The following is a 12,862-nucleotide window of genomic DNA, read 5'->3' as shown; positions in this document are numbered from 1 at the left end:
GGAAAGCGGTCAAGTTCTCAATATAAATTGTTATTCATAAGTAAATAATCGATCTAGTGACTTAAATGAAAAATTATCAAAAAAAAAAAAAACCAAACCACATAGCCTCTACTCTGTAGTTATCAGCGGTGTGCGTATTACATAATGTAGGAGTTTCTGGTTTATAGATACGTTACCGTCGGCATCGAACTCGTATTAATGTACACGTAGAAGGAAGCACTGGAGCAGTTCAATAATTGTGGAGCAGTATCCCGTCGTTGCAAGTCCACTAAATCGCGCGCTGCGAAATAGACACAGAACAACTTTCGGATTTCGTAATGGTTCGCGTGCAACGTGCATGTGTAAATAAATATATAAATACGTACACGATTGCGCGTCGGATGGGAGAGGTTGTTTCTCGGTGAAATTTTTCCAACTTTCTTCGTAGCCTGTCGGTGTTCCGAAAGAAAATTTCTCTGCGCATCATCCCAACACGTTTAAAATTAAAAATACACGCCAAATGAAACATGCGCGTTTTTATAAAATATAATAAAACTGCCGTTAAAGTTTCAACCGCGGTTGTGGCTATTCTGTTTTTCTCTCGGCCGAGGGAACACACCCGTTTTTCTCTTCCCAGACGTGGGCAGTGGCAACGATCTTCTTGTATAGGAATATATTATAAATAATAATATATTCATAGTGTTTATTTCGTTCTGTTAAGAGATTTTTAAATTATTCCGATACTTCCAGTTTTTTCTTATTCCCTTGGAAAGTTTCTTTTTTCAATTATATTCAGACAACACATAAAAAAAAAAACAAAAAAATATAATGCTAGTACCTAAAATACGTTCATGCTGAAATATATATCGATTTATACATACTATGACTGTTGAAAAGAATCACCAAGTACAAAATGCTTGCACTAGGACGTTTTATAAAAAGTCTTTAAAATTTAATAGATTCTAAACAAAAGTTACTTTTATGATTTTTTTTTTTTTTGTTTTATGTAAAAATATATGTAAATATAATGTTCATACATTTTAATTAGTTGATTTAAAATTATGATTTTCGTTACCACCAATAATTGTATTGTTTACTATTACAGTTTTTTCTTCTCGTTGTTCTTTGGTTGCATAATTGTTATGTTGGAGATTATTCAATATTTAGCTTAATTTTATAAAGAAAAAAAAATTGTAAAATTTGAATACATTTATGCAGCATATTGTTTTACATAATAAGAAGTGTTTGTCTTAACATATCAGATGGTACAAGAAATATAATTAAGTTTTTTCATTTTTATCTCAAAGTAGAAGACATCAGGCTTAGTTTAGTTTCCTAACTATAAATGAAATAAAACAATAAAGTATAAATAATAATCTTCTTTTTGTGGTTTGTTGAAGAATAAATAAAATTATGTAAGTTACTAATAGCGTTGTATTAGTTTGAACTTAAAAGACTAATCATATAAATTAAAATAATTTTTAATAACAGAACATTAATATTCAAATACAATTATTTTTTAAGGTTTATTTAGTATTTCTTAATTACACATACATTTTTTTTTATGTAATTGTCTCTGTATAAACGGTGAAGATACATAATAAATATACACCAAGTAGTTAGTAATTTTTTTATTTGCATAATGTTATTACAACTTGATCAATTTTGAACATTTAACATGGAACTCTTAGTATTAATATAAACTTTTATATTATTTTGTATATATTAATTTTAATTAGATCTAATTAGAAATAAATAGTAATAAATAGATTGTTTATAGTTCACACTTACTCAATTAAGTTGTTAATAATTAGTTTTATGTTATTATCATAATATTTCATTTAAAAATGGACTAGATACTTTTAAAATTCTAAAACAAAACAAAAAATAAATTAGTTGACAAAGCCATGTTTAAGTTAATTTGCTTTAATATGAACACAACCTGTGGAACAAACACAGCATAAAATTAAACTTAAGAATTTGTTCAAAGCAAACAGAAAATAAAATATATATTTTTTTAATTATTGCACATTACATTATTCATAAATATGTAGGTAAAAAATATATTTATATATATTTATTTAATCTACTAATACTGAAAATATTATGAAACATACAAAGATACTTTTATTTTATTTTGTAATGAGATATTCAAATTTAATTTTGATTTAATTTGAATATATACTTTATTTTGTAGGTAATAATAATTAATTTATAAAAATTATTAGTTGTATAAAATATACTGATAACAATTCTATGTTATTCGTATAAAGAAAAACAAATAAGTTAATAATATTACATAACAATGTTTGCACAACACATTAATTTAATCATATAAAAATTTGTATAAAATATCATAATGATATTAAGTAGTGAAGTTTATTTTATTACTAAAAAGTAAATTGATTTACAATGATATATTTAATGAAAAACGACACATAAATAACAATAAATAATCAATATTTTTTTAAAAACTAATAATTCTCAAAAAATTAATTTACAAATGAATAAATATAATTGAATAACATGATTATCTACTATAATTATGAACTTTTTTCAATGAAAAAGATTGCACGTTAACATTGTTCTTAGACATAAGTAAGATATTTTAAGGGTGAGAATTATAGTTTATACTATTATACCAAGTTGTAGGTATGTAGATCAAATATAATTTGGCACACACAAAAAAAAAAAAAAAAAAAAATTACAAACAAAATAATAACGAGGAATGTAATAGTCAGTCGTTGATAGAGACTACACATTTAATGACTCGTATGTGATAAATGTATAAGAACTTATACACACATATTGAATATAAGTGTCAACAAATGATATATATTATAGGCTTAGATAGCGAAATATAAGCTAAATTTATCAATGTGTAAAAAATATAATTATTCATGTTACACATAATACGTATGTATTTTTTATTAAATTAAGTAACTATACACGAATAAGTCTTAGAAAATTAATTTTATCAAATAAAAAAGGTAAACATCAATCAGAGCAATTAATAAATAGTAAATACTTGAAAAAGGAATATGAAATATTGTTAAATAGTAAATATTTTTTCTTTCAAAAATAAGGTGCTTCACACAGGTGGTCAAACTAATAACAGAATTTATTATATTTAATTTGCAAACATTATTTCAATTGGACAAAAAATAAAATTATTAACATATAATTGAATTAAGATAATGTTGGCAAATGTTAAAATAAAATACTATTCGCATTGAATACAGCCTACTTTTGATTAGAAATCATGAACATTATCAATATCTTAAAATTACCACAAATAATAGGGTTAGAATAAAAAAACAATAAATAAAAATAATAATAAAAAAAAATTAACTACACAGCCAGGTGACAATGTCTTGGAAGTCCAGTGGCATATTTTGCAGCTTCAAGCATCGATACTCCTTTACCATGCATAAACACAAAACATTCTCATCATAAAATAATAATAATTATAATAAAAGGTAATAATAACACAATACTCGCCCATAATGTTAATGTGTTGCGTGAAAGTCAAAATAGAAATTTGGATGCAAATTTCTTGTGATTATCAGTGAGCGCAGCAGTGTAGTGTAGTGTTTTAAATTTATTAATTAAAGCAATTGTCTAAAAGTATTATTGTTGTAATAATAATTCGCAAGGAATAATCTAAAAATGTTGATTTTAATTCCTATTTATAAATTGTGTAAATTAGTAATTAAACTTAACAGCAAAATTGCGAAAAATAAATAATAAACAGCACATGCTACCATTTAATACAAGAAAAAAAAAATGAAAACGAATATTATTTTTGAGAAAAAAATTTGAAAATTGTAATTCATTATTTTTAATTCAATTAAAATTCAGCTTTATTGGCATTCAATATTTTTAAAATTTAATGTTAATATTTATATTTATCATTAATATTATTTAAACTTAAAATTTACAATCAAGAATTAGCAAATAATTAGCTTAATTTTTTTATGTAAAAATACAAATTGTTATTGTTAATATTTAAAATGGTTTGTTGTTCAATGAATATTATGGTTAGTATTAGGTACTAAAAATATAAACATTTTTTTTAAATACTGTTGTTTGTATATAATATATATATATATATATATAAACCAGCTTGTAAGTAAACAATAAATTAAAAACTATACAAACGAACTAAAAAAATTTCAAATAAAACTGTATTATATTAATTTTTAAACATACTATTTAGATGAATTTAATATTTTAGTTGCGCAATAAATTATATATTCTCAAAGATAACGTAATGCTGAAAGTTAAATAGACTTTAAATATTGATTCAACATAGTTTCAAAGAAGTAAAAATATTAAGCTAAATAAAATAAAAATTATAGATCAGATAAACTCAATTTATATCAATTTTATCTCTTAATTTTGTTGATAAATAATCATTGTTTATAATAATTTTATATTCAGTCAAATTGTGAATAAATAGCTTATTACAATATTGATAAGAACGAGAGTTATTTATTATGCTAAGCATATCTAAGATTTACATTTCACGCTATTTAAATTTCAATTTTTTTGGTCAATGCATCTGTAAAACTAAAGCATTTTATCATGAAACACAAAGCAAAAGCTAATTAGTTTGAGCTCAGAATTTCAATTATAGTTTATAATGAAAATCAGTAATATTTGTTAGTAAAAAAAGTGTAATGCAATATCAGAAATGTACCAAACTTGCATGTATAGAGAGCCTAATGTAAATTGATTCCTGTAATTTTCTAAAATTATATATTGTTCCCTGCACCTGGCAATTCTAATCCAAAACCAACATTTATTATTTATTAATATAAATTATGACCAGAATCAAGTATAGTATTAAGTTATATAAATTATATACATTAATAATAATGTGTCGCCATTGTAGAATAAATAGCTGCATTGTAACTGTACCTGTTGGAAATGGGCAAAGAACTATTTTGTTCATCAGCAGATATCACTTCTGCTTCGTCATCAGTCTCCATTAGTGCAGTACTAGAATCATACTCAGGATGTTGGATCATTTTAGATCTTAGCAGGTAAACATATGTTTTATAACGCTTCAACTAAAAATAAAAATGATTAGTACAAATGTAGAAATAGAAAAATATAAATACAATTTACTTCTTCCAGTAAGTGTGCTTCTTTTTCTTTGTAAAATTGTAAAGTAATACTTTTAGTTCCACGTTCTGGAGGTTTTTTTTTGTGAATATCATATTCTACTTCAAGTTGACGCATAGTATCTTCATGTTCGCGAAGTTGTTCTCGCTGTTAAGATATTAAAATGTTTTAAACTTATGACTAGGAATATCTAAGTAAATAATCAAACCAAATTTAATTTTGTTGGTGCGGATGGTAACAATGGTCTTTGAAATTTTTTTTGGTTTCCAACAGCACTTGGTAATCGAGGTGCAGAAAAGCTGGCACACACAAAATTAATTGTGTTTATCCATGAATCTAATTCTTTGGAATCACTAAACACAAATAATACCCATGACCAGAACATTAAAATTATAAGAGCTATTAACAAGAATTAAATTAAATGATTACCTAGTTTGAAACAAATACTCTGCTTGATCAGCAGTAACTAGTCTAAATACATGTTGTTTTTTTGTATAGTCTGTTGCTTTTGTGGCTAAGCCATGGTGTATATGAATTGCATTGTGGATACTATCACTAATTTGAGATTTTCGAAAACCAGAATCATCTTTATGTAAATAAAGGATCAAATCACGCAGTGTACAATAGTACATTTTCCAACTACGTTTTCCTCGAGCAGCTAAATTTGGAACAAAACGATTATTAATAGATTCATAGGTATCAAATTATATTTTTATTTTACTTCTTTTTCCGTTGGGTTCCATACAACATTTTCTCATGACATATCCTTTTTTATACTCCAAAGCCTGAGTCATCACATTTTCATCATAACTTCCACTTTTACCCAATTGACCAGGGATTTTATTTCCTAGACCATCAATTGGTTGACTAGCATTTGCATTTTTAAGTTGATTCTCATCTAAATCATCATCACTAAAAAAAAAAAAAAATTGTCAGAACTATAAGATTTAAATGAATTAATGATTGCAAAAATATCACGAGTCACATATTTTATGAAATTGAGATATTAGTAAAAATATATATCAGCCAAATGAATTTATACTAGTTTTACTATTATCTCAATTTCATAAGATATGTGACTTGTGACGTTTCTACAATCATTGATTCAAATTTTGTGCAATTGAGTAACTATCTTACTTAGCCCATTCAAGAGGATTAGACTTAATAGCCATGTATAATGATTTAAGGACATCTCGAGGAAAATGTTCGTTGTCATTTAATCCTGCCAAGTTTTCAATAAATTCATTGCATGTCATTTTACGACCAATCATTTGGCCATGCAAATCCGTATTTAATAACATGATGGCACAAGTTAAAGTATGCACTGCATCTAAAAATAAATCAATTGATTATAAATATTATTTAAAAGTTGTATACATTATATTATGCAATAAAGTTAAAAAATAAATATGGAAAATTCAAAATAATTTTTTTCGTAAAATATGAACATTTAAATGTTTTTTCAACCATCCATTTCATAAGACACATGAAAATTTAATCATATAGTATAAAAAAATAACAGACTACCTGCTTATTTATACAACAGGAAAATCAGAGTATCATCTAAATCTACACACACAATGAATTATATTTTAATTAATGAATTAAATAGCAAATGTACAATTTATAATTAAAACAAAAATAATTTAATTAAAAGATTAAAAAACAATACTAATTTACGGAAATAAAAAGAAGATACAACACAATATTTTACATTCGATTAGATAATTATTTATAAATATTACCTTGAGAATTAAAACATTGAGGATTGCAATCCAAATATCTTTTCGAAAAATGAACTAATACTCGTTCTCTTTCTTGAGTTTCTCCTGTTAAGCTGAACTGTTTCAAAAAATGTCTTAAAGCTAAGTCTAATGAATTGCCTTTAAAATCAAAATATTTTAAATATTCTTCAGCAACAGCTCTTGTAAATTCATTACTAAAATAATATCATATTTTTTATTAATCTCAGAACATAACATGATAAAGTTTTAAATACTTTTTGCTTAAATGTCGTGATACATCACTCTTCTTGAATCCTTCTAAGTAAAACAATCGTTTGGCTAGTCTTACTGCTGATGGCATATCTACCGCTTTGGGAGAATAATGAAAACTATGTAAACTATCTGAATCTAAATCTTCATTTGGTGTCCAATGTTCATCATTATTGGTAACAGAGTGAGCTAACTGAGCTGCACCTTCCATCAACGCTAATAATTTTTGAACATCTTCTTCATCCTTTATAAATATAAAAATTAAAAATATTTTATAACAAAAAATACTTTTATCATAAAATATGACATACTTTGAAATCTTGATCATATTTAATGTTTTCCTTATCATTATAATATCTGTTATTATTTTCATTGTCTTTAGATAAATTTGTTTTTTCAGGACCTTTCACTTGTATAACAATTCGATGATCTGAATGAGTATCATACATATACTGTCCTTCTACGGAGCGTTTTCTAATTTTTGGTTCACTTGCCAAGATAGTTGAATCACTATCACTAGGATCTGATACTTCTAATTCACGAGAATTTATCAAAAAATCTGAATCTGCCATATCTTGAAAGTCAGGACTTGATATATTTGAATGGCTACTAGTAGGATGACTGTTACCACGATATGAACCTTTTGCAGGTCGTCGTCTGTCTGACGGTGATGACATTAATGATGAAGATAAAGAGTTTGGCGAAGTAGGTGACATTACTTTTTGGAGAGAATTACAAGACGCTGATGTTTCATCAGGTACATGGCCAGCATTATAGGTCCATAATACCCTCTTGTCTTCTATTTCAAGTGGTTTTATATTAGTATTTAATAAAGTATTACAGGAAGATGTAATGTCTTCATCTTCGGTGTCAATACTAGTAGTGGAAGACATTGGATATTCAAAGTTTGATCGTAATGGATCTTCAGAACGAGATCCACGTTTATAATTGGAAATGCTTGTAGGAGGAGGAGAAACAGGTGATGTATTCCCAGAGTTGGGTTTCGCAATATTTGGTCGGTCATTTTCAACCGGACTACTAGGAACAGAATTTGAATTGACTTTTTGAAATTTATTAGGACCTCCATTTTTTACTAAACAATCAACTTTTCGATCCCTCTTAGGTAATAGTGAAACCTTAAAATAACAAGTAAATATAACATTTTGAAGGAGGAAACAAAAAGAAAATATATTTTACCTGAGTATTTTTTGACATTTTGATAACTCTTTCGCCGGTCATCATAAAAGCTTCATACTTAGGTACTTCTACTTTGTTTGTATTTGTTCTAGTAACTATTTCTAATGGTGGCGGGTGGTGTTGAGGTGGTGGCGGAGGAGAATCCATATCTTGAAATAATACTTCAGGGGAATGTCCATCTTCTGCTAGTTTGTTATGCACTTTATTTTTTATAGCAGGATCTGAAAAACCATACATTTAATTGAACAATATATAATTACAAGCATATTATGTTATTACAAAAGATAATATAAATCAAATACTAACCTCTGACTAATTTAAGAGTTATAGGGTTTTGTGCTAACCTCAAGCATTTCAGTACTAAAACATAACAGTTAATAAAATTAACATCAAATAAATATTATGACATATCAGAACTGTAATTTATTACAGATAAATTAAATATGACAACTAAAACAATGAAGAATGATAGTGTAAAAAATAATAATAGGTATTAAAAATTTCAAGTTATGATTTATCTGAAGATAAAAACATTTCAAACTCTTAATGTTTATAGATTGAAATTAATAATTAAAACAATTAAAACTATAAGTGGTGAATTAATAAAAATCTACCTTCTTTTGTTGTACATGCTTGCACATCTTCATTATTTATTTTTATAATGACATCACCAACTTCAATCTAAGACAAAAAAAAATAATAATGGTAAATGGTATACTTAATATTTCACAGTTTAAGAAAAATTTGTATTTTTTTCTTTTTTGAATGTTAATGTACACTTGTTCATTCAATGTCAAGGTCTTCAATAATTTTTTGAAAATAGATAGGTACATCCCAAAGAATAAAAAGTAAATGATTACTAATTATATTTACTGTATTTGATGATTGTGTACCACAATAATATGAGTATACTTACAGTAATGCAAACAACTCAAGTCAGTATAAAAATTATAGTAAGTACATTGTCATTCAAATTAATTTATTATTTTAATCACAAGGACATTTTAAAAACGATGGCAAACCGTTATGTAGTAGACTATTATAATAATGTATGGCATTTAAAAAAACATAGGAGTAACATGGGTGTAGGACATTGCATTTTATAACCAATAACAAGTCAGGGCCATACTACTTTCCAGATTTAGAAATATGTGTGTAGGTAGGCAAGAATTTGACAAAAATAAGTTTACCTATTTCCTGTGGATGGACTATGCACAGTGCTTGGATCACACCATCACCCACACAAAGTAAAAGGAAATGTGGTGTTATCGATGAGAGATAGTGCAATCAAAGGTATTTGTTAAGATGTACGTAAACACGATTGGGGAACACATGTGAATGGGTTCAGTGAAACAGCGACAATGAGCGTTGGTGCAAGTGTCTGGACAACAGCAGAACACGATTGGAGGTTTGGTCGGGGGAAATGGATAACGGGGACGAGACCGACAGGGCAGGTTAGAGAGAGAGGAGTTTGCCGTGGCATTGAGCATATAGGGCCGGCTGCGGGTGCATTAAGTACTGGGTGCATGGTACCTGTGCGCATTCGGCGGCCGGCGTGTTCTCGATGATGTCGTAGATGACCGGCGGGCAGTCGGCGATGCTGAGCAGCGAGAAGCCCAGACCCGAGGGCACCTCCGGCTTGGACAGCACGACCGAGATCTCGTCGACCATCGCGGCGGCGGCGGCGGGTACGTGCCTAGACCATGGTGTCCGGGCGCTATCCGGTGACGGCGGTCTGGACGGAGGGGTAGAAAGCACGGTGTTCCGACGGCGATCGCGAGTAGAGCAGCACACGACGGTTTACGCGCACAGGCTGCACTGGCTACTGTTCGGGCGGCAAAAACAACGGGCTATCACCGGGAACATCACAGCGACGGACGTGACTGCGACCAGCACGGGGCACATGATACGGCGCGACCGGACTTGGTGCACGGGTGACGCGGGGCCGCGGGGTGTCGGTGAGTCGGCGGGCGGGTTCGGCGGGCCGGGGGAACGGTGTGATACGCCGCGACCCCGCTGTGACGTCACGGCCGCCGCCCCGCACCAAGCCGACGATAGTTATCACGAACCGCACGCGCGCGTACACAACACGTTTCAACGACCGTATCGTATTTACCATAAACGTACATGTTATTGCTCCGTATGTTAAATTGTTATTATTATTATTTATTATTGTTATTATTGTCATTGTTATTATTATTATCATCATCATCATCATCATTAAAACTTTTTAATTCTGCGGTGCGATGCCCGTCGTTTTCGAATCGTCGCACGACCCATCATTTAGGCCGTCCCTACATTTCGTGGGGCCTTTCAAAAAGAAAATTATTTAAACCCCCAACACCCTGCTTACGTATTTTACGTATTTTTCGTATTTTTAGAAGAAACTCCTTGGTTAAGAATTGGAAAAAACTCATTTTTTGAATTATGTTCACTAGGTGGTAGAATAAGAAGATTTACTAAAACTTTCATAATCAATTTTTTTTTCTTTTAACAGTAACTCGTAAAATTAATTGATTCGAAACAATTCATCATTCGAAAATGATATACGGAAACCAGGAGCTTGTAAATTCAGAGCTAAGTGTGGGACCCGGGACGAAGATCTCGCTCGCCATACCCTACGGACGAACCTTACTATTATTATAATATTATACAATATACATACATTTATATCACAGTAGTTTATTTGTTTACGGACTTAGCGGAAAAAAAATATTAATTAATAATATACAGTGCTCGAATTGAGGGGGGACGCAGAGGGATGGTGTACCCTAACTGATTTTCAGAAATTTTAGCGTCCCCCTACTATTGTTACGTTATAATTACGTAACGCTTGACAAGTTTGGGGGACGGTTTTTTTTAAAAAGTAAACAAAGTCCCTCTTCTTTAATTTTGCCAAGTTGAACACTGATAATATAGCAAATGATGGTGGCCACGTTTACGATGTGATTACGTTCGATGACGTAATTATGTGAAAAATCACGAAATACGAATGAGTGAGACAAAAAAATTACGTACCGTGGTATACCCATCCGGCAGGGGCCTATTTGAGTAAGAGACTTTGGGTCTATCCTCCTTTTGAACAATTTTTTTTTCTTCTTTTTTTCGTTTAACGCTTTAAATTATTTTTATTTAATGCCGGAAAGATTGAATTTTTAATGGAGGTAGAAATGTATAGTTGAGATTCAAAAAGTGGAGTGGAACAACTTATCAAGTTAGGCACACACTTGGAACTTTATGGTCATTAAACGCTTCTCCCTAGACTCCAGCATTTTTTTTTTTTTTTTATTGACTGAAATAGCTATTCAAAATATTATTCATTAAACTAATTTATAATTGTATATTGATGTTTGAAAACAAATACGGAATATCACGAGTTCGAATAAATTAAAATTTTTATGTGGGTACTTAATAGTAAATACCGAAAAAATGTACTTTCTCCATGGATTACTGCAGTAACGACTGTAATATGTTATGTTTCAAGTATATTGTAATTCTGTGGTATATTTTAAATTGATCCATCAGTGAATACACAATAAGTGATGATTCACATTTTCATTGACCGTACTGATTTAATTTTTATTTGTGGTGCTAAAATCCACTTTTAAAATTGTAAGACTTAACAACCAATTATAGATACTCAATACCTATTGTACAAATGAAAAAAAAAAAGAAATTGGTATAAATGTTTAGTCTTTAAGAATTTTTACCTGAAGTCGTCCTCTCCAGCAGCTATCTCATCGCTTTTAATATTTTTAGATACTAATAATAACCATAAATATATCACTTTTTTTTTTATTAATTAGTTCAGTTTATACATAAAAAATTAAAACTATTAAATTTAATGCATTTAATTTTTTTTATATCTGACATTAAAATTATAGTAATTTATATATGTATTAAGTTTGTGTACAAAGTTTTTTTTTACATTCCAACGAAATGTGTGTTTACTGAAATAGAATAAAATTAAAAAAAAAAAAAAAAATTAAAAACCCTGGTTTTGTTATATATGTAATAATTGTTTTAAGACTCACGGTTTACCTTTTCTGCATATTATATATATATATTTAATACTTTTATAATTAGTCGCAAGTGATTATTAAAATTCGACGGCAGGTTTCTTGTTTAAATAAGTATTTAATTGGCTTTCACCGTTCGTTTCTTCATATTCATTCACGTATAAATATATGCATAAATTATACATTCATTAAATTATATATTATTTATATACACATTATATACCTCACCTATCTTTGGCAGCGTTGGTCGGTATGACATACACTTGCGCCGTGTACTACAGTAGCACACGCATATGGTGTACATACGAATTATATTATGTAATGTAACATCGCGCGACATATATTTGAAAACAAGGTCGATTTTGAAACTATAAAAACGCGTCACCATTTGCATACATTTTTAATATTGTAGTGTATATAATGGTGTTTTCCATGAATTATATCAATATTCAATATATATCCATATCATATATGCATTGGAATGTCTCTCCCTGTCTTTGACTTTGTATTTCTCTCTCTCTCTCTCTCTCTATAATATAATAT

The 12,862-nt window shown here is 28.9% G+C and overlaps 1 protein-coding gene across 2 annotated transcripts; it reads right to left on the bottom strand.

Moving 5' to 3' along the window:
- Positions 1–3,046: 3,046 nt before the first annotated feature.
- LOC112692738 (PH and SEC7 domain-containing protein 2) lies at positions 3,047–9,971 on the bottom strand. Of its 2 annotated transcripts, none has more exons than XM_025567511.1 (14): positions 9,834–9,971; positions 8,915–8,981; positions 8,607–8,660; positions 8,301–8,521; positions 7,415–8,239; positions 7,109–7,347; positions 6,855–7,048; positions 6,247–6,439; positions 5,831–6,021; positions 5,539–5,767; positions 5,318–5,462; positions 5,113–5,256; positions 4,903–5,054; positions 3,047–3,398 (listed from the first exon to the last, which is right to left on the bottom strand). In XM_025567511.1, the coding sequence occupies exons 1-14, from the start codon at positions 9,969–9,971 to the stop codon at positions 3,383–3,385; spliced, it is 2,808 nt and encodes a 935-aa protein (XP_025423296.1). In that variant the 3' UTR covers positions 3,047–3,382. The 2 variants fall into 2 exon arrangements, with proteins under 2 accessions (XP_025423296.1, XP_025423295.1); XM_025567510.1 differs by lacking the exon at positions 3,047–3,398 and adding an exon at positions 4,452–4,765.
- Positions 9,972–12,862: the final 2,891 nt, after the last annotated feature.

Source organism: Sipha flava, unplaced genomic scaffold (genome assembly GCF_003268045.1).
Source record: "Sipha flava isolate LNK unplaced genomic scaffold, YSA_version1 76_pilon_pilon, whole genome shotgun sequence".
In the NCBI taxonomy this organism is placed as follows: domain Eukaryota; kingdom Metazoa; phylum Arthropoda; class Insecta; order Hemiptera; family Aphididae; genus Sipha; species Sipha flava.
The sequence above is the reverse complement of the archived record's forward strand: the minus strand, read 5'-3'. Positions and strand labels throughout refer to the sequence as shown.